Source organism: Acomys minous, assembly GCF_964271855.1.
Source record: "Acomys minous genome assembly, chromosome: 17".
NCBI lineage: Eukaryota > Metazoa > Chordata > Mammalia > Rodentia > Muridae > Acomys > Acomys minous.
Window position 1 is genome coordinate 23,525,965 of NC_140500.1, and position 22,445 is coordinate 23,548,409.

At 39.2% G+C, this 22,445-nt stretch overlaps 2 protein-coding genes across 2 annotated transcripts in view; both read right to left on the reverse strand.

Moving 5' to 3' along the window:
- Positions 1-6,629, reverse strand: part of LOC311588231 (murinoglobulin-1-like) — a 25,892-nt gene extending 19,263 nt beyond the window's left edge. The window contains exons 1-6 of the mRNA XM_084765714.1: positions 6,489-6,629; positions 6,236-6,308; positions 3,526-3,683; positions 2,148-2,297; positions 842-1,003; positions 92-173 (exon numbers count right to left, since the gene is read on the reverse strand). Coding sequence (XP_084621840.1) covers positions 92-173; positions 842-1,003; positions 2,148-2,297; positions 3,526-3,683; positions 6,236-6,305 — 622 coding nt within the window. The 5' untranslated portion in view covers positions 6,306-6,308; positions 6,489-6,629. The remainder of the gene's footprint in view (positions 1-91; positions 174-841; positions 1,004-2,147; positions 2,298-3,525; positions 3,684-6,235; positions 6,309-6,488) is intronic.
- LOC311588234 (murinoglobulin-2-like) overlaps positions 6,576-22,445 on the reverse strand; it is a 25,749-nt gene continuing 9,879 nt past the window's right edge. Inside the window, exons 5-12 of the mRNA XM_084765719.1 lie at positions 22,091-22,111; positions 21,655-21,823; positions 21,206-21,290; positions 20,107-20,215; positions 16,192-16,309; positions 15,930-16,039; positions 15,091-15,249; positions 6,576-6,715 (exon numbers count right to left, since the gene is read on the reverse strand). Of these exons, the coding sequence (XP_084621845.1) occupies positions 6,635-6,715; positions 15,091-15,249; positions 15,930-16,039; positions 16,192-16,309; positions 20,107-20,215; positions 21,206-21,290; positions 21,655-21,823; positions 22,091-22,111 (852 nt within the window). The 3' untranslated portion in view covers positions 6,576-6,634. The remainder of the gene's footprint in view (positions 6,716-15,090; positions 15,250-15,929; positions 16,040-16,191; positions 16,310-20,106; positions 20,216-21,205; positions 21,291-21,654; positions 21,824-22,090; positions 22,112-22,445) is intronic.

Genomic DNA, 22,445 nt, shown 5'->3' on the forward strand with positions numbered 1-22,445 from the left:
CTATACGTGCTCTACAATTTTATTATCACCTTTTAAAAAATAACTCACATTTATTTTTGTTCTGAAAATAAACAACGGTTTGCTACTTTACCTTCTGCTGGCATACTATAATAGCCAAGACATAATTTGGGATGTTTGATCTTCAAGTTGGTTAATGCCATTAAACCCATGTCCTACAAGAGAGATTGTTAGTCAAGCAAAATATCTCAAAAATCTGAAAAAACTCTGTGTGTATAAAAATTACAGGTATAGTTTCACATGTTCAATTAGGATTCTTGTTTCAATTGTGTTTTCATACTCTCTAGAGAGTGCAGTGAGCAGCACAGTGTTCATACTGAGGCATATGCTCCGATCTTATTTCTGATACAACTATGTTATTTTTAAAAGGTGGTGCATGCCTTTAATTCCAGCATTTGCCAGACAGAGGCAGAGCAGAGGCAGGCAGATCTCTGTGAGTTTGAATCCAACCTGGTCTACCTAGTGAATTTTAGGACAGCCAAGCTACATAGTGAGAGCCTGCATCAAAACAACAACAACAATATAATAATAATAATAATAATAATAATAATAATAATAATAATAATAATAATAATAATGTCACTTACCCATTCTGGGCCAGCTTCTTTAACAGAAAGAGAAAAAAAATTAGCCTAGACTGGGCACTTTCCAAGATGCAGTTTTTGGAATGCCTGGAATTGAACCCATGATCTACCACATGTAAGGTGGGCGGTCAGATAGTTATTTCAATCCCTGGCACAACTCTAAAATTCTTTACTGATATAATTTTTCATTAAACCTAAATAATTCACAGGACAGCATGTTAGATGACAATATGGCTTACGTCCAGGTATTCATAGACGTCCTTCTCATTTGCTTTTCTTACTGAATGTGTGACGCCCTCAAGGGCCTTATCTCCAGGCCAAACACAAAAGTCTTCATGTTTGGGCAGCCCATGGGAACTTGGATTAGGGTCCTTGTGCTGCATTTCTGGCAGGTTGTATATCTGTAAGAAACAGGGAACAAGGGGTCCTCTTTCTTAGAAGACATGAAAAGAAAATAATGTCATCACAGCAAATCACTTGATGTTCAAGAAGCAGCTGCAGTCGTTGAAAGTACTGGCACCCAGAGTGTGGGTAGGGCAGAGTGGTGAGAGCAAGGGAATGCCCTTCCTGTTTCTTGTCAGACCCTTCAGGCAGTACATGAGTTTTAAAACTAAACACATTTAAACTATTTGTCAGGTACAACAATTGCTCAAGAAATCTCCTATTTAATAGATTCAGAGAAAGTAAAAATTCAAAAAAACCATTTTAATAGTGTACTTTCTAAAAAAAAAATAGTGTACTTTCTAAAGCACTTTCTGCATGTGCACCATAAAAATATCATAATTTAAATAAAATTAAATTCTGGTTTAATTTACGTGTTTGTTCAAGACAGGTAAGCTTCCACCATTATTCAGACTAAAGATTTCTGTTTTTTAGATGTACATATGTACGTTACATTTTAAAACATGAATTAGCCAGTGTCAATAATAAATTTTAAGCTATTACAGTGACTGTGTAACCATTCCTAATAAATCCTGTCTTAATGCAATATAAAGAAGAGTCTTACTATCATTAACTTGGACGAGACTTCCGGAAATAGTTTATGGTTTTAGTTGTCCTTCTGAGAATTTTCAAAACAAGTTGAGAACCTTGTATTTCAATTTTTAAAACATTATATCTTTTTCTTATTTGGGGGCCTCTTGAGATGTATAAGACTCCATATATATGAACCGTTTCCTTTGGTTCCCAGTGGCAGCTTCACTCTAAAAACCTTCACCATGAGCATCTGAAAGGGACAAGCCACTCCTGGAGTAAGATAGGAGCAGTAATGACACAGAGGACCTGGGTCACATGCAAGCTTTGCAGCCTACTGACTGCTTTACTTCCTGGTTTGTCTTGAGTTTATTGGCTGAAGTTTTCTGAGGTGTTCTTCGGAATCGTATAATGTAGAGCTCCCTTATAGATGTCCATAGCATTAAACGCAGTATACATACGTTCAAGAGCCCTAGTGGCTGAATGATCACTGCTTTATGCAGCACCAGGGGCTCCTCCTACTCAGAGCCTCTGGGCTTGGCCTTTCTTGGGCAGAAGCTGACCAGGACTCACCCAGGAAGGAGAGAGCTCAGCTTCAGGCTTCAGGAGCAACACGCTTTGGTCCACTGCTCTCAGGCCACAGAGGGACTGAGGAGAAGCTGTGACACGCAGATGGGCCTGTGAGGCAGGAAGACTTTGGGCTGGCTTGAAGCTTAGGTCCACCTGAGGGAAGAGAAATCAAGCTTAGCAGGGGTTCTGTCACATGGAGTCACCTTGTAACTCTGCACTGCATGTCTGTTTTTCCAGGTTGGGACTACTGCCAGAAGCTTAGCTGAAGCTCTTAGCCTCCCCTTTCTCACTGGGATTGATTTAGGAAAATAAGAAATGTGTCAAACTCTGAGGCAAAAAAGTGTCCATTTTGGCTTCCTAAAAGTCTTGCAAATAGTTCTTTTGTGTGGTGTAAAGCACATGTGTGTGCAGGTGCATGTACCCATTTGTCCAGCAGAGAGCAGAGGAGGGTATGGGTGGCCTGCTTTCCTCTCTACCTCATTCTCTTGAGACTTTCTCAAGATCCTGGAGCTAACCAGGCAGCCAGCAAGTCCAGTAATTCTCGTGCCTCTGACTTCCACAGCACTGGGGCTATGGGAGCCTTCAGTCATGACACACTTTTTTAAATGAGTGCTGTTATCGGAACTTTATGTGGCAGGCACTCTGGAGTCCTTAAGTTACTCCATTTTAAGGGCCTTTTCATGATAAGTCTTATACCTAAGGTGGAAAAATCTGAATTCTTTTTCCCTCAAGAGACAGGGTTTACATAGACTTGATTTGTAGACCAGGCTAGCCTCGAACTCATAGTGACTGCCTGCAACTGCCTCCTGAGTGCTGGGATTAAAGATGTGTGCCACCACCTCGAGACTGATAATCAGTATTCTAATTGGAGATGTGTCTACATTTATCTTTCTCTCATCTCTCATCTATCTATCTGTCTATCTATCTATCTATCTATCTTTGTCTTGCCATCTCTATCACTCATTTCTCAATTCTTCCTTTTTAATTTCAGGGAATGAAGCAAGTAGCTGTGGCCTGGACTGTATTGAAAGGAGCGTCCTATTACTGGTCTTGCATGAAATTATGTAACATGTGGGGTCTATGAGATGGCTCGGTGGGTAAAGGCACCTGCTGTCAAGCCTGGTGACCTGAGCTTGATATTCTGCACTAATGTGGATTTGATTCCGCTCTCCTGCTTCCCCACTTCCTTGCCTCTTTTGTCTTCAGCCTCCAACCATTTTGGAGGTTTGCGAATTAAAATCTGGCTCTTTGGTGCTGTACACATCTTTGCCAGTGAGGTACACACCAATTACTGGGTTTGGTTACTTAACTGAAATCTGTGTTCTCAAAACTTTCCACCCTCTCCTTTTAAAATAGAAATTTTAGGAAATAAGTTCCTCACTTTGTTGAGAAGACACTTTTCAATGTCAAAATTTGCAGAATCTGCAATCACTTCTCCGTCAGGCAAGATGGCATAGATGAACAATTTAGCCACAGGGGCCATGCCAAACTCCACAGGGATCTCCAAGGTAAAGTTGCCTTTCTCTGGAGCTAAAGGGACTGGGAGGAGAAGGTAATGGATCAGAATGCTGACAGGAAAACCCAGATGACTAAACACAGGGATTTGAAGGACTGTCTGGAGGTGGAAGATGCTCTTACTGTCCTGTGCTTAATTGTTTGTCTGCTAATGACCTCAGGAGGGTATAAGGAGCTCACTGCAAGATCCCCCCAACTAGGGGCTCACTGTAAAATTATAGCTAATCATATACTATCACTTTGTATCTTCTACACTTTAGCATACCAAAAGACATCTGTTAGCTATTCCTGTTGTTAAAAATGATGAAATAACTCGACTGATGTTTCATTTATTATTTAGATAAGAGGAAAAATAATAAAGATGACAGCCTGGTACTCAGGGAGCTGAAAACCAATGGCCATCTCAGAGGAGCAAGCCACATTGACAATTATAAACATATCTTGGTAAACCATTTTTCTCACTGAAATGTTCACAGTATTTACATTTCTTGAGAGAAAATTAGGCAATTGAAGCCTCTGCTGTTTTCTTGGAGCTGAGGAGATTCCCAAACCTTCTGTGATTCCCACTTAGTGTTTGTGGAAGGACTAGATGAATATTTGGTTAAATACCTAAGTAGTTTTTATAACTGGTCAGTGACAAAGAAGCCCCCATTTGAGTAAATTTGTTGAGCATCAATTAAATGTCTGCCACTTCTGGAGAGTACTTGGAAAATATCTGTGACCCTACATATGTAAATCCATGCACTTCCTGTGGTTGATATCCAAAGGAAGAGAAATCGATAATAAACAGGTAAATCATAGGAAATATGTTTGCATATGGCAAGTACCATTTGGGAAGGAAAGAATGACAAGATGATGAGGACTGAGAATACCAGGATTCAGTGTTAACTTGGGGTTTAAATAGGAGCAGGTGGAAGAGGCCTGATTAACAGAGTGACAACTGAGTTAAGTCGTGGTAGAACTGAGTAAATGTCATCAGGATACGACAGGGTGATTTCACACATAAACTCACAGCAGCTATGATTCCTTGCCCAAGACCTTCACAACATGAAGCCCTCGTCAAGATCCCAGCATGCATGGGGAGGGATTCATGAAGACCCACTTTTAGTTGAGGAGCTATTGAGAGCTGATAGCTATGGAGGGGAAGAAAAGTCAGATTTCTTCTTGGATGCCGCCCCTGGTAGATTGTCCAGAATCCAGGGGATGGCCCTATAGCACACGCACACACATGGGTAGAACTGGCCAAACTAAAAAATACAAGACATAAAGTAGGGAAGAATGCTGAGGGATATTTGATCCCATTGTGAACCCTGAGATTTATGATCTGTAGAAACCTGTTTCATGTTTGGCATGGTTGAGCCCTGGCTCACACCTTTAATCCAAGAACTTTCTGTTTTCTGTAAACAGGTGATTAAGGTGTGGATCAGCCCTAGCACACACCTTTAATCCAAGAGCTTTCTGTACACAGGATTTAATAAGTTAAGCCTAGGTCAAGAGTTAGATCAAGAAACCAGCTGACAGAGATTAAGTAGTAAGGAGGGACTATGAGAGAAGGGTATTTAAGAAAGCATGCATAAGGAGGCTTCTTTTGGGCTTTGCACTAGCAAGTCTTTGGCCTTGATTTTTTGTGGCCTTTTCCTCCCAGGCTGTCAGCTGAGGTAGTGAGCTTTTTGGGCTTTATCTTTTGAGATGTGAGCTGGATAAGAAGGTCAGCTGGGCTCTCTTTCTGCCTTTCTGAGCTGGCAGGTCTTCACTTCAGCATCTGGTTCCTAAGTCTCCTTTACTAAAATCAAATGGTTGAGATTTTCATTTCTTTTGAACTACAGAATCGGCCTGGTGGAGGAGCCAGGGAACACTTGGTAGGGAATAGTGGGTAGCAGGTATGACTAAAGTACATTGTATAAATACATGTAACTTTCAAAGAATAAATAGAATGTCTTTAAAAGTAAAGGGCCTGGAGAGACAGCTCAGAAGTTAAGATCACATGATGCTCCACGGAAGGAACCACATTTGATTCCCAGCACCCACACCAGATTGCTCAGAACTCTGTAATTCCAGATTCAGAATATCCAGGGGGATCTGATGCCTCTGACCCTGACAGCTTACCCAAAAGCACCACACACATAACAAAAAATAATAAAAATGAATCAAATACACCAAGAGCAGTGTGCCTAGAATGGTTTAAGGACCAAGGTTGGCACCCTCCAGATTTTTTTAGACAGACACTAAGAGAAGACATTTTGCTTTGTTGTGGCTAATCTGTACATAAACACATAGATTCCTTAAGTGGGAAGTATCTTGAAGCACTTTGTGTTTTCAGGTGCTACATCTTCAGAATAGATAGTTTTCACCATTGTTGAATGATACTCAGTTTAGGAATCTGAGACTTTTTGTCCTGAAGGTCATGGTATGAGTGATAACGTACATTAGATGGCAGAACCCTGAGCTCCTGCTGTGCAGTGTTTACAGAGACTTACACACATCATGGCATCCTTAGATACTCAGTGGTGAGAGTCCACTGGTGAGCATGTGTGGACTCAGTTGGAGACTTGTTGCTGGGTGGGAAAAAAACTTACGGTTTCCTGGGTCTCGTGCCTCCATGTGGTGAGTGTGGCTTCCCGTTTGGATGATCTTGCCCTGGGCCATGGCCTAAAATAAAAAAGAATTTTCCAAACTTACATCTGTATTTTAGAAGGCTTTCTTCTCACTGATGAATCTACTGTGTTAGACCCAGGCAAAAATACCCAGCTGGGAACCCAGTGTGTCAGCAGGGACAAGGTCAAGAGATGAAAGGATTTTTGTATTTCTCAGTTTGGAGCCAGAACTCACCAGGTAGTAAAAACTGAGCTCTCTCAGCACTATCAAGGCAGTCCCTCTCAGAATAAAATGTGCCCGAACTGTGTGACTCTGGCTGCAGGGCAAGATGCCAGCTTCCTTCTCAATGTAGACATAGCTCTTGCTGATGGAATAAACACTTAGGCCACATGGTGAGCTACTCCATATTCTTCTTCCATGCAAGGGAAATTCCAACAAAAAAATTCCTCCTTGTGGTATACCTGGAGAATCAACAAAATACTGGGCTGAGTTTACCTCCTCGCCAGAATCTCTCTTCTGTGTTGAGTCAGAGTACTTGCAATGACTGAGTAGTTTAAACATCTTCTTAAAAATGGAGAGGAAGTACATGAGATGAATTTTTGCCTAACACTCTGAATTTTCAAAATTCAGCATTAATATATTTGAAAGAATTTTTACAAATATTAGTTTTAGTGCATAATAAATATGCAAAGTAATGCAGGACTAAAAACATTTGCAAATATTAGTATGGTGTACTCTGACCATATTCATCCACTTACTACCCAATCCTATGTTTCCCACCAGCTCTCTTCTTTCTTACCAGGGCCTCTCTGCTTTCATTTCTATTCTTTCCCTAGATTACACATTTGAGAGACAATATGCAATGCTTTATTTTCTCTCCTAGTCTTATAATTTTTTCCTTAAATTGACAATTTCTAAATATATGAATTTCTCTATAGACAAGATGATTCTCTTTTAAATATATGTGTAAAAGTCTAGAGTACACATATTTCCTATTTTCTCTATCCACTCCACCGATGGGCAGCGATGCTGGCTCCATTTCTGGATGCATAGAGTCATGCTGAGATTGGCATGGTGATGTAGGTGTCTCCATCATATGTTAGCTTTGGTGTACATGGGAACTATGTGGATGTGGTAAACCTGGACTGTATACTGGTTTCATTTTGGATTTTTTAGAAGCTCTGAACTTAATGTCCATACTAATTTACCTAAACACCAGTTGTGCATATAGTCTCCTTTGTTCCCATAGCCTTGCCAACATCTTTTTTTCCTGATGATAGCCATTTTGGTTGGTGAGATGGAATTTCAACATAGTATCAACTTGTATTTTCTTGATAGCCAAATGTGCTGAGCATTAGTGAGATAGATAGATAGATAGATAGATAGATAGATAGATAGAGTGTGTGTGTATGTGCGCGCACACACGTGTATGTGTTCCTTGACCATTTGTAATTGGTGTCTTGAAAATGAACTATTATTCCATCTACTGAGATGACTGTGTGATTTTTAATCTCTTCTTCTTATATACTGTTTTACAGTTCTCAGCTTGCAATTGTGAAACCATCCCTGTATTCTTAGTATGAAACAAATTGGATCATGGAACATTTGTTCAATGTGTTGTTGAGTCTGGCATGGGAGCATTTCAGTGAGGATTTTCACTTTGTGCGCATCTGGTTTTGCTATCAGGGTTGTGCTAGATTCACAGAATGACCTTGGTGCAATTCCTCCTTTTGAAGCTTTTCAAAATAATATTTTCTTTTTGAAGTTTCATTCAATTCAGCAATGAGTTCTTTCTATTCTCGGCTTTAATTTTGATGGGTTCCCTTCATTCCTTCTTCAATTCAATTTCTCATTGTTGATCTGTGTAGGATTTTTTCCCTTGTTTTTGGCTTACTTTTGGTAGAATATAAATATTCAGAAATTCATTGGTTTCTTCTGATTTTTCTAATTTATCAGAATGAAAGCTTTCATAGTATTCTGTAGAAACCCTGTGTATTTCATACTGTGTGCTGTAATGGCTGCCTCTGATTTGCTAATTTGAGTTTTACCTTTTTTTGAGTTTAGACAAGAGCTAATCAATTTCACTTATCTGTAACAATAAAATGTATTGGTTTGGCCTAAGATGGCTAATAAGTGACACAGAGTCTGAAATGTACTTTAAAGCTGCCAACACTACACTGGCCAGGATCTAAACTGACACAAATGTAATCCTAAAGTAACATAAATAAACTACTCTGAACTTCATAACATATGCATATCCCAAGTACTTGTCACTATGGTGATCCTCCGGCCATTTCTCTCCCCTGTCCCAACGATAAAGCACCTTCCCTTTTCAACTGTCAATCCTGGCTCTGCCCCATCCAGGAAATCCCGTCTTCCACTTCCTGTCCTTCTGCACAGCATATTGACTCAACAGTGCTTTATTGACAGCTGTTACAGCCACTCAAGGCATTCCTCCACACTTACCTTTTCAAAGAATTGATTTTGGTTTCATTGGTCTTTTGTCCTTATCACTAATTTTAGCTATATTTATTCTTTTTTTCCTTTCATTAATTTTGTATTTGTTTTGTTCTATGTTAATGACTTGAGGTGTAGCATTTACCTGATAGCTATCTGATTATTTATGTAGGGATTCATAGCTCTTAGAAGTGAATTCCCTATAGACCATACGTATTCTGGTGTGTTTTTATTAAATCTAGAAATTTAAAAGTTACCTTTCTGATATTATCAATGTTCCATTGATCACTGTCTAGAGTATTGTTTGGGGCCAATATATTTGTATATACCCTCCAGTTTCACACGTTATTTATTTACAATTATAGTCTCCTGTGGCATGATAGGATGCTCTGAATGATTTAAATTCTTTGAATTGGTAAACAATTGCTCCATGATCTAAAATGAGACCTGTTTTGAAAAAAAAACCCTTCAGTTGCTGAGGGGGATGTCTATTTCATCACGGTTGGATATAGCATTTGATAGATGACTGTTAAGGCCATGAGATACAAGGTACGGTTTAATCTGAGATTTATTTTTGACTTTTTGTTGGATGATACATTTATTATTAAACATTGCATATTCAAGTCATTCATTTATATAGTTATTTGTATTTCTACCTATTTGTCCCTTTAAGCCTAGTTCTGCTTTTTTTAAATGAAATTTGTTGAACCAACTTTTGGGGGATATATATTTACATGTATATCTTCTTAATAAATTATTCACTTTTTAAAATGCAATGACTTTCTCTTTTTAGGTTTGAAACCTACTTGTCAGATATGGACATGGTTACTAATCTTTGAGAGTTTTATTTGTTTGGAATATAATTTTTACTTTCATTCAATTCAGCCTCTGTGGCATCTTTTTCATGGGACGAGTTTCTTGTGCACAGCAAATTAACTAAATGCTTTAAAATATATTCTGCCTGTTTATGGTGCATATGGAGGGGCCTAAATTGGTATACATTTATAGTTAGTATTGCATGATACAGTACTAAGTTTAATTTTTTAATATTTGCCTTATGGTTATCTAGAGGAAGAGAGCTGATAATATGAAGACATTTAAAAAGTATTAGATTGATTTTCAGTGTGGTCTGGGTAGTTCAGCAATAGTTGTCTTTAACTAGTAGAGAGTCTGGGATGTGGGTAAACATGCCTAGATCACATGACCCTTAGCAGTCCCAACCTGGCAGCAAAGGCCTGGAGGATTCTTGCATAGTCAGTGGTCTTTAGGCCACACAGGAAGTCCAAAAAAAAAAAAAAACCAAACAAAGAAAACACCAACACCGAGTTCTGACGTCTGCATATGATGGCAACAACAATGGCAGTAGCACTCATAGAGGTGGAGGTAAGCATGGCCATGCTGAAAGTGAGTCCCAAGTATAGAGTGTGTCTTTCTACTTCAATTAACCCAATGACTTTCTTCATAAACATGACTAGAAGCTAACCTAATCTCTGTAATCCCTCAGAGGCTTGTTGCCTCTTATCAAATTGAAATTAATATTAACTATCATACTGGCTTTGGATATTCTCTTTTATTTTCTTTCTCTTTTGTTCATCTTAGAAGTTTTCTAGCCTAGTGTGTTGATAATTTTTCACATTTCATTTTCTTATTTATTCTATTGTGATATTGCAATTTATACATCTATAGCGATGGATATAGAACATCTGCTATTATAAGGAGATTTTTTTAATGAGTGGCCCTCTTTTAAAGGCTCAATTTCTAATAAACCTTTGGAACATAAAGGGAATTCAATAAATTTGTCAACACCAAACCAAAGCAGGTGTGTGAATATAATAAAAGACAATTAAAACTACCTACTGTTCCCCATGTTTCATTAAATAGACAGAGGAAAATATAGTATAAATTAACAGTTAAGTTTAGAAATTGAGATAAATTTTATTACTAAAGTAGCAAACCAGAGTCTGAGAAACAGAAAAAAGAATCAAGATCAGAGAGAAAGGTATTGAGGCCCAATATGAGAAAGAAAATCAAGTAACAACACAGCAAAAATCTGAAGTACATGGTGTAAATATTGAAAATAGACTATTGGGGCAGAAATATGAGGGTGGTTCTTGGAGACAGAGAGATAATAGGGGGAACAGGATCAAGAGACTTGAATGAAAATGCCAGAATGAAACCTCTTACTTTTTTCTAATTTTTTCCTTTTCCAAGATAGGGTTTCTCTGTTGTAGCCTTGGCTGTCCTGGACTCACTTTGTAACCAGGTTGGCCTTGAACTGACAGAGATCTGGCTGCCTCTGCCTCCCTGGAGGTGGAATTAAAGGCATGCACCATCAAGCCCAGCTGAAAATGCCATAATGAAACCTCTTACATTCTCTCCTAATTTAAAAAATGAACAAAAAACAACAAACTCCAAGGAGTGGAGAAGAACAAAAAGGATGGAAAAATCTGAAATTAAACCATGAAAGAAAAAGGAAAATGAATCGTTATGACTTAGACAAGACTTTACTTTTAGGACCCACCAGGATGCACATGTGTGCCTGCGCACGTGCATGTGCCCGGGTGGAGGGGTGGAGGTAGTAAAGTTTGACACCTCATCCTCTAAATGACTCTGTGCCTCTGAGCATCTAGAAAGCTCCCAACCCAAAGCCATCTGACACTGGCTGACCTCCTAGTGAGCGACACACTGGTCCTTTTCTTCCTTCACCCAACCTCCCACAGGCCCAATTCCAATCCTCTCTAGAGTCTATCTGTTGTTTGCCAAGGGATGTGCTTTCAATTTATTTCTATAAGATAGGTTATAATTTCCATCATTTAAATTTGTAGCAGCAAATGTGTGTAAGTCGCCATTGGCATTCTTCTACCCACAGTGGATCTCAGGGAGGAGCTTACTGAGCCAACTAGGGGAGAAGACCATTGGGAGTCAGATATAAAGCTGCAGGGCCTTCAGAGACCTCTGGTAGTAAGTCAAATAGTGGCGTTCTCTTCATGTGGTTCCCTCTTATGACATATCTGACAAAGCTATGATTTACAGAAGGAATCTTTGTGTAGTTCCAATTGACTGCAGATTACAGGTCTCCTGTGTTATTGTAGCTCCAGATTGCATTTCTAGTGCTTGCTGGATTTCTGTCTCTGTGCCTGAAGCAGGGATTAGTGTACCGTCAACCATATTCAATTAAATAATGAGTGCCTCTTATTTCAGAATATAGCACTGCATATTTGAGTGATGAATTTGAGGACATACAGTACCTATCTTTCACTGAATAGGTAAAAGCAGACTTTTAATAGTTTTTGTTTGAAGGTTCTGACTTGAGATATATAAAAAGTAAATAAAATAAAAAAGACTGTGGGAAAATTGTGTTTAAAAAGAATGTGCTCACAACATGTGCTCATACTTTTATTAGTGATCAGAAACCCTTTCTGTTTTGCTCTAAAATACACTGTATCTGATCTAGTGCACGGAGACCAGGGACTAGATTGGGAGCCACAGGACTGCAAGATCTGGAGAACACTAGGTGAGTGGTGTCCTGCACAGTGCAGACCACAGGCAGAATAAAAGCCCACGGAGGACCTGAATGCCCTCTCCAGACTTTGGAATGGAACCCACCTGCAGACTGCAGCCAGCTTCTATAGCCGAGGTGCAGTGTGTGGGAATGTGGAACACCAGAGCCTCTGGCCTGCGAGAGTCCCAGGGAAACAAGTGAATCTGTCCTTGGACACCCCCACCCATGCCAGCCCAGTCTACGGGGAGCCCCAGAGCATGCTGCGAAGCCCACGGTACCCAGAAATAGCTTGTGTGGTCTGGGTTAGTCTGACCAGAGCCAGGCAGCCGGCCTCAGAAGACTGAGCCTGCAAAATGGGGCTGATAGAACCTTGCCAGGACAGACCCCATGGCCCGGCAGGGACTCCCACGCTCATTGGAGAAGATGGACTACCCTGAGTGTCTGGAAAGGGGTCTGAATTGTTTCCAAAACTCAGTGGGACTGAGCCACCAAAGGTGCACAATCTAGGCTTTTCTGCTGTCTGGACTAATATTGATAGGATCCTGTCATGGGCAACAGTGGTCAGGGTCTGGAAAATTGGACAGATAAACCCACAGTCACTCTAGCCCAGCAGGGACTTCCCACACTTGTGGGAGAAGCTGGACTGACTGCCTTGGGTGTCTGGAAGGGAGTCTGAGGTGTAGCTGCAGCTCCCTAGGGTGCGCAATCTCGACTGGTCTGCTTTCTAGACTGCTCCAGGCAGGAACTTGTCTGTGGACCAGGGCGGACCAGGCCTGGACAACTGGACAAATAAAGCCACAGTCTACTACACACTTGGGAGTGGCTGGACTGCCCCAAGGGGTCAGGGCAGAAAATTAAACAGCAGTCCACAACACAGCTAGTCTGAATGTCCTGAGTATCGTGAATGGAATCAGGCAGAAGCCTACCTCTGCTGACCCAGTCAGGAGCTTAAAGTGTAGAACAAAGTCTCCTGGAGCAGAAACCAGGTCACATGCCTGTTACAGAGAGGAGCTCCCTGATCCCCACAGGCAAGGGCCTATAATCATTCACCAACTACCCACTCTCAACAACCAGTGAGTAACACCAGAAGCTAACACCCAACACCAGAGATAGCAAGATGACTAAAGGAATGCATAAGAATGCAAACAATGAACTCTGGTGCCCCATATTTGACCACATCCCCTAGATGAGAAGGCCTGGTGGCACTCAGAGGAAGGATAGCAGGATACCAAGAAGGGACTTGATACCCTATGAGCATATACAGAGGGAGGAGGTCCCTCCCCCTTATTCACAGTCATAGGGGAGGGGAGTAAGGGGAAAATGAGAGGAAAGGAGGAGTGGGAGGATACAAGGGATGGGATAACAATTGAGGTGTAACATGAATAAATTAATAAAATATATTTTAAAAAGAATGCAAATAACAAAAACCAAAACAACTGGTCAGTCCCAGATCCCAGCTATTCCAAAGAAAGTAACGCTGAGAACACAATCAAAATACAAGAAAATGATCTCAAATCCTTAGTAAAGAGGAGGATAATGGAGGAAACGAATAAAATCCATAATCAAATGCAGGAACACACAGCGAAACAGGTGGAAGATATAAAAGAGGCCTATAGAGAGGCATTGGAATTTTTTCAGGAAAATACCAACAATGAGATGAAGGAAACAAATAAAAGAGTTCAGGATTGGAAGATGGAAATGGAAACAATGATAAAGAGCACAGACAAGAAAAATGGGAATGAGAGACGTTAAAGAAGAAAGTAAGCAACACAGAAGTGAGCTTCCTTAATAGAATCCAAGAACTGGAGGAACGAATCTCAGGAGTAGAAGATACAATTGTAGAACTCGAAGCAACTATCAAAAACAATGCTAACTCTGAAAAATTGTTGACACAAAATATCTAAGAAATCAAGGAAACCATCAAAAGATGAAACCTGAGAATAATAGGCATCAAGGAAAGAGAAGAGACCTGACTCCAAGACCCAGAAAATATCTACAAATAAATCATAGAAGAAAATTTCCCCAAATCAAAGAAGGAGATGCATATAAACATACAATGGATAAAGAAACTGTGGTACATTGACACTATGGAATACTACTCAGCCAATAAAAACAAGGAAATCCTGAAATTGTGGTCAAATGGATGGGACTAGAGATGCTCTCACTGAGTGAGTTAACCCAGAAGCAGAAAGACTACCCTGGTATATACTCACTTATAATTGGGCACTAGCCCAAAAGGCATGTCCCATGAAAGTCTTCACTTACCAGGAGATTGGGAAAGATGTGAGGACATCCTACTGAGACTCTAGGTGAGAGAAATATAGGAGATGGGGAAATAGAAGGACACAGAGAGTCCTAGAAAACTAAAGAAGAACATCATGATGGGTGGATTGGGGCCCAGGGGGTTCTGCTCAAACTACTGCACTCACCAAGGACAATACAATAGTAAACATCGAACCCCTACTCTGATGTACCCAATGGACAAGACATTCTCCACAGCTATGTGGAGAGCAGGTACTGACTTTGACATGAACTCTGGTGCTTCATATTTGACCACCTCCACTTGGTTGGGAGGCCTGGTGGCACTCAAAGAATGAATAAACAGGATACGAAGATGAGACTTGATAGCCAATGACCATATAGTGGGGGAGGAGGTCCATCTTGGTCATAGGCCTAGGGGAAGGGAATAGGTTGAAAGCAGGAGGAAGGGAGGATACAAGTGATGGAATGGCAATTGAGTTGTAATCTGAATAAATTAATAAAACTTAAAAAAAGAAAATTTGGCCTGGAATATTTCTTTTTATTAAGCTACACATTATCCAGTTCAAGCTGTTACAAAGCCTCACCTTGTGTCCTATGCCCTCATTTCTTACTTACTTTGATATTGAGGGAATCACCCTCAATGCCGGTGGTGTCAATGGAGAACTCTGCCAGGCCATGATGGTCAGTGGTGGTAGCATTGGAGTAGCCAGATTTTACTCTGAAGAAGACTTGCTCATTTGGAATAGGAGCACCCTTGAGATCCTCAAGGCGGACCTAAATTGAACAAGGAAGAAAAGCATAGTATAGGTATGGTAATACTACACAAATCATAAGAGGAAAAACCTGTCTTGGTAGTCTATAAAGATAAAAAAAATACACCAACTATTTCAGCATGCAAAAAATTGTCTTACCAAAATCTAACACTTTCACATCTACACCATTAGAACTTCTGTTCTAGGAAAGCACAGAGGCCCAAATTATGATATTCTTAACTCTTTATCGATGCTTCGTACTTACCTATTACTCATAAGAAACTATTGACAGGGTCAGTGTGAACTAAGGGAAGCAGGTACTCTGAATCATCACAAGATACAGGTTGGGGCCCTGAGGCTAATAGAGAGCATGGATTTATTATGAATATGTAGCACGTGTTGTTTTATCATTGAAACACAGTGACACCTTGGAGTTTATGGTTTTCAAGTATAGTAGTTATAAATGAAAATATACTACTTATGTTTTAGATTCATGATTCTTGATGGCTTTTCTAAGTTTTGAGTTTAGTTCTAGGAATAGAAGTTATGCACTCAAGCAAATGATGGACAAGCTCTACCAATAAGCTACATTTGTCGTTTGGCAACCAATGACGTCAGGCAAGGTTAACATTGAGCAGAATGGCCCAGGGTAAGGAATCACCACACAGCTCAAGAGCATCTAGGAACCAAAGAGTACTTTACTTTCACAAGAAAAGGAATCCCGTGTCTAAAGTGTGGCTCTGCTTTCACAAATATGAGTTTGGTTATGGTTTTTTCAATTTTTGTTGTTCCAGATCCACTGAACTCCAATCCTGAAAAAGAAATTAGCAATAACATTGAAAGCCAGTTAGATAACTGCTTGCATTCTACACCCCTTTTCTACATCCTTTACACCACCATCTTGATGTGAACAGGAGTCAATTTTCACAATTTCATTTTCTGTATTTTCAGGTTACTCACGTACCTGTCCCTTCTTCAATAACTTTTGCATTGACATGAAAATTCTGGGCTTGAATATATCTTTCCTTTAGTTGGAACATACTAATATTTTCTTCTTGTGTGATGCAGCCTGTGTTGTCTAGCTGATATGCAAGATAAAAACAAGGTGATATGATACACTTGTCAGATCAATGCTCAACTCAAACCCACATGTGAAGACTTCTTTGCTAAACATGAGACTTCAGTGCTGTACAGCATGGTGACCTGATTATAAACATGGGCCTCAGTTTATATTATTAGCATCTTTAATTAAAATTTGTTATTAGTGTTAGTATTAGTATTTTATATTACCAAGATACTTAGACAAATAATATTGGAACACCCAATAAAATCATAGGAATATGCAAATAATTATAACCAATAACCCTAAATATATATGATTTTAACTCTTTTATAAGAAGCACAGGCCAGCTAGTTAGATTAAACAATAACAACAACACACACACACACACACACAAACACACACATGTGAAAGGATAGAGAGAGAGCAAGAAAATTCAAGCTGTAAGAGGCAAGAGTATCAATTCTAATATTTGATAAACTAGACCAGTCCAAAATCAGTTACAAGAAATAAAAAAGTCACTACGTTTTAGGGAAATGAATAAACAATGATAAGAATACTGAGTAAACTTGTTAATACATACAACTTCATAAAAGAAACACTGTGAAGCAAAAGACAGATAGGTCTAAATGGAATAATAATGAATGTCTTTAGTACTGCACACTCACTGATTGATCATCTGGGCAATAAATACCTTCCAAAGTGTTGTATAGAAATTTTACCTGAATTAAATATACCACATGGAAGGAGTCTCACTAAGACTCAGGACATATACAGGACTTATACAGCTTAGAATGTCAACAACTCACAAGGCTCAAAAAGTTCTTAAAACTGACAAAACCGCAAGGCTATAAACAGGTAAAAGAATTCATGTCTACGAGATCAGCTCCGTAGAGAATACTAGAAACAATACTTTGGACTGAAGAGGAGAACAAGCATAGTTAAGAGGTTACATTAAAAAAAAAAGAATGAAGCTACAATTACTAAAACATAAAATAGGATAAAACACAAGTACCAAAAACAACAGCAAAATGACAGCAATCAACATACACCTTTCAATGCTAACATTGAATATTAATGCCTTCATCTCTCCAATCAAAAATATAGGACATTTGAATGTGTTAAGAGACAAAGTCAGTCTTTTTGTTGTTTACAAGAAACATTTTATCTTCAAAGATAGATAATACCTTAGATTAAAAGGATGAAAAATAGTATTTGAAGCAAATGACCAAAAAGCAAGAAGACATAGCTATTCCAATATCTGACAAAATTAATTGCAAACAAATATTAATCATAAGAGACAAAAAAGAGCCTTTATTCTGATCAAGGGAACAATTAACTGAGAAGACACTTCAATTGTAAACATATATGAACCAAACTCTACAACACACATTTTCATAAAAAAGCATATCACTAGACTTCAAGAACACAGATGAAACTCAATAATTACAGCTGGTTTCTGTGTCCTAATTTCCCCAATAGGGAATCTGTACAAAAATTAAATACAGAATCACCAGTATTAAATGACATTATATATAAGATGGACCTAGCAGATATCTATAAAATACCACCTAAACACCAACGACTACTTATTATTTGAAGTAGTGAATGGAAGTTTCTCTAAAATAGACCAGTTAGTGAGATAGAAAGCAAAACTGAACAAATACAGAAAATTTGAAATAACCTAGTGTGTCCTATCTGACCACAATACAATAAAGTTTATAATAAACAGCAAAATAATTTCTAGAAATTACATAAATTCATAGAAATTAAAAAACACACTACTGAATAAAAACTAATCAGAGAAGAACTTAAGAAAAAATTTAAAATTCTGTAGTTAAATGAAAATGAAAACATAATACAAGAAAACCTCTGAATAACATTGAAAGCTGTCCCAAGAGGAACATTTATAGTTCTGAGTGCTGATAAAAAGAAAAGAAATAACACAAACAATTGACTTAATGATACAAATCAAGCATTTGTAAAAAAGAAAGATCAAACCACACTGAGCATTAGCAGACAGGAAAAAAACACAGAGCAGAAATTAGAAACAGTAATAAAGAATACAAAGAATCAATGAGTCTAAGAGATGGTTATTTAAGAACATAAGATCAAGAGACCTTTGGCACAATTAACCAAGAGAGGGGGGAGGGAGGGAGGAAGGGAAGGAGAGAGAGGTGGAGAGGGAGAGAGACACACCCACACACAGAGAGAGGGAGGGGTAGGGGAACCCAACTCCAAGAGCTACATATTCAACATAACTCCTACATCAAAGGATGAGGGAGAACCATGAAACAAGGATCAGAAAGACTATAAAAGACCAGAATGCCTGTAGCAAAAACAGAGCCTTTCAGACACGACAGGAAAAAGACACCCATACAATTCTCAAGAACATGGTTGTCTGAACAAGACTTAGAGAGTGGTAAAATCCAGGTAACCTGCCAGTGTGATAAAAGAGGGAAATTCCACAAAGCCCCACTCCTAGATCAAGAGCTACAGGTAATCAATGGCTGCTGAGAATGATTGAGATAAACATAAAAGTCTGTGGGAGTCAGGAGTGGCCTGGCTCTAAAGATAGAACAGAGGTTACCCAAACTGTTGTAAAGTACGAGTGATATCTCCCATAAGGGAGGGTTTTATTGACTGACAAAAAGTGCTCCAGAGAAAGATCTAGAAAGGATGAGTCTGGGATAGACTCAGGCATGGCCTGACCCTACAGACACAGGTCACCAGGCCATTAACTATATCTATTCCTAGCTTTTTGGGTGGAAAGAGGTATACATCTCTTCCATTGAGGAGACAACCCCACATGTTCAACATTCCTGGATTCCCTAACACTTACCTGTGAGCAGAGGACCTCATGCCCTGTGCACTTCATATGCTGTGGGTGAACTACAACCTGGTGTAGAAGCACCTCAGAAAATGAAAGGTCAAAAGACCACATGAGCAGCTCTCAGGAATACATAAAAGGAAGCTTTACCAGCATACCAAAATGCATTCATATACATGCTTGTAATTTATATAATTCACATACAAGTGAGCCCATCAACAGATGAGTGGATACTCAAAACTGAAGAGGGGAACAGTGTGGCATGGAGCTCATCACCTTTCACAAGCTGTACCAGACTCATGAACATGACAGTGCATGTCTTCTGTCATATATGAGGATGAAACAAAACAAAACAAGAAAGACAGCAGAATAGAAGTTGTTCCATTTGGGAAGAGGAAGTGTCTGGCAGGAGGAGGGGTGGAGGGAATAGGGTAGGTAATGAAGGAAGTAATCAAGTATGTAATACACGTGAGTGAATATACTGTAAAGAAGCCTATGGTTTCATGTATAATATACTACATTTTATATGTGCTAATCAAAATATACATCCAAAGAATAGTCTGTAAGGCATGAAAGTAGTGGAGGCTGTATAGGAAGAGGAGGACACATAGGAGCTAGGACACAAGACAGCAGAGGTGGCAATGGGACAAGGGAATAGGCTTAAAATACACAATAACTCACATGTGACTGTGCCATAATCTTACTATTTTGTACAATGACAATATACAAAAAATGAATGTGGTTGCCAAGTAAAGTTCTTGAAACATCCTTTTAATAATAGTAGGCCCCAGAGCTATCCCTTTTGTTAGTGAGGGGGTCCTAGGGGTTGCACATATGCCTGCCTAGTGTTTCATTACTAAACTACAACCTGAGGTTCCAGAACATTCTCTTTCAATATCTGAGAACACATTTCCTCTCAGCTTGCTGTCTGCATTTTTGTGATAGTTAACCCTGAGTATTAAAAACAGGCATTTCAACAGGTTGCTTACCTGGTAATTGACTTTTTTGCATCCACAGTCTTCCATGAAGCTGAAGTGCTGACATTTATGGCATATGCTTATGTTTACATGTCCTAGGACAGGCTTCCCATAGGTATATCTGTCAGAACATAAGTTCACACAGACCAGGGGTTTTTGGAAAGCAGAGACTCACTGTCTTCCCACCCATGGTCCTCACTGACAACTTGTAACAGATTGACTGTGTCTAGGATCGTAGTGACAGCCCATATGGCCATTACCACCTGATACTTTGGAAATATTTATTAAGGATTTAGCCCTGCTATGGGAAACATGCATTTATCACTTTTCTGGTTGGGAAAAAATTGGCTAACCAAATCATGAGCCTTGTTTATTAAGTGAGGGTGCTTCTATTCAGCTGAGATGAATGGTTGAGGGAGAATGACTCAGAGCTATTTTACACACCTTCTCAATCTTTTTCCTTCTTTCTTACCATGCTTGGTTTTAAGCATGTTTATTTTTTTAATGACAAGCAAAGTAAGCTAAGGTGTGTCTCTTCTGTCTGATTTGGACACATTTGCAAATTTCCCTAGTGTAGTTTGACTTATGCTGACTCCAGGCTTACATGGCAATTTTACTTCATGTACTATAAGATGCTTAATTATCAGGTACAGAAATGCACATAGAAAAACCATGCTGTTTATCAGTTAAACTTGGGCAGTAGCAGCTGGAGTTAAAGTCAGATGGGGAGCTCTTGTTTCTCTGCTCTTTCTGTCAACCCATAATAGGTCCGCAAGATGCCACAATTCAATGCTTGGATTCTCTTTACATGGGTCAGTGGAACTTATTAGACACCTTCATGTCTCCAAAGACAGGGACTGTTTACTACCTCAAACAATTGATCTTCTCATTGGTGTCATCAGAATTAACATCAGCAACATATGCAAGTGAGCAGGAATAGACTCAGAGCAGTAAGGGAGAAGAAGAAGAGACAAGCACCAGATGGGGACATTCTAGGAGGGTAGGGAAGGGCCTTTGCATTTATACATGGTCTACAATGAGGCATTTCCTGGGTGTTTTCTGGGTCCAAATACATTCTTAAGGATAGAAGAACAAAAAACAAATAACTCACACTCCACACACAGTCACATTCATTTTTTCACTGTTTCTAGAGATGGCCTTTGGGACCTTGACACGAACTTCAAATTTGGGAAGCACTATTGGAAGAGAGAGGATAAATTCAGGGAAGAAATGACTTTCCTAGTTGCCTAAATGACCAGTCTATGCACAGAAATGGTGATTTCACATTATGAAGGTAACCCCTCTCCTCCACTAAAGTTAGAGTGTTGAGTGGTTACAGATTATGTCAGTTCTTGCACATCACAGAGATATCTACTTAAATAAGAAAACCCAAGTATTTGCTTCTGAGAATTCCAGAACTTTCTAGAAGCTCCGTGTTGCTAGAATTAGATGAAATCCAGCCTTACGTATTTGGAACTCAATTTGTTCAAAAGCACTCATCCCATGGTAACTGGAAACTCATGGCATCAGCTTTCCCTTGCCAGTCTTCCTGATCCATACCAAATTCCTCCACAGTGAAAGGGTGCTGTTTCTTCTCTCCTGATTGGTTTAGTATCACTATCTTGTAGGAACCCTGGATGGGCTCTGATGACAGCCTGAAAGACAGTTGCTTGAACCCGTTCTCTGTGTTGATATCCCGCCACTGCATAATTCGGTTCATCTTTGGATCCTGTGGACCAGGTTGTAAATTGTCTTAATCATTAAAGCACTAAGTACATTATATGTCATGGTGGCAATGGGCTCATGATGGAAGCATTTGGGAGCTTGATAATATTCTTTTGGGGAAAGGAAAAATAAAGGTAACCTGGGATATAACAAACCAGTTATCTCGAATGGCAGAAGGTTGCTGACCTATACTAGTTCTACAACATTCCAACATCAAGGTACTTCCAGTGGATTAACTTCTCTCCGAATATGAAACATTTAAGTTTCTTACCTCAATGTAAGCCAGAGAAAACTGAAATGAAAGGAAAAGCAATGTTAGTTTAGAACAGGGGTCACAACCACTTTGATAAACTTGTCTGCAAAAATATTTATGCTATGATTCATATCAGTTGCAAAATTACAGTTATGAAGTAGCAATAAAAATAATTTTATGGTTGAAGTCCACCACAACATGAAGAATTATATTAAATAATCACAACATTAGGAAGGTTGAGAACCACGGGATTAGAAATTTCACAGGTAGAATAATTTCAATATATTTATACAATGGGCTTCATGACAAAAGTTTAAGCCAGAATTTGGTGAACCTAATATCCATAACAAAGTCAATTTCAAGCCAGCTAACT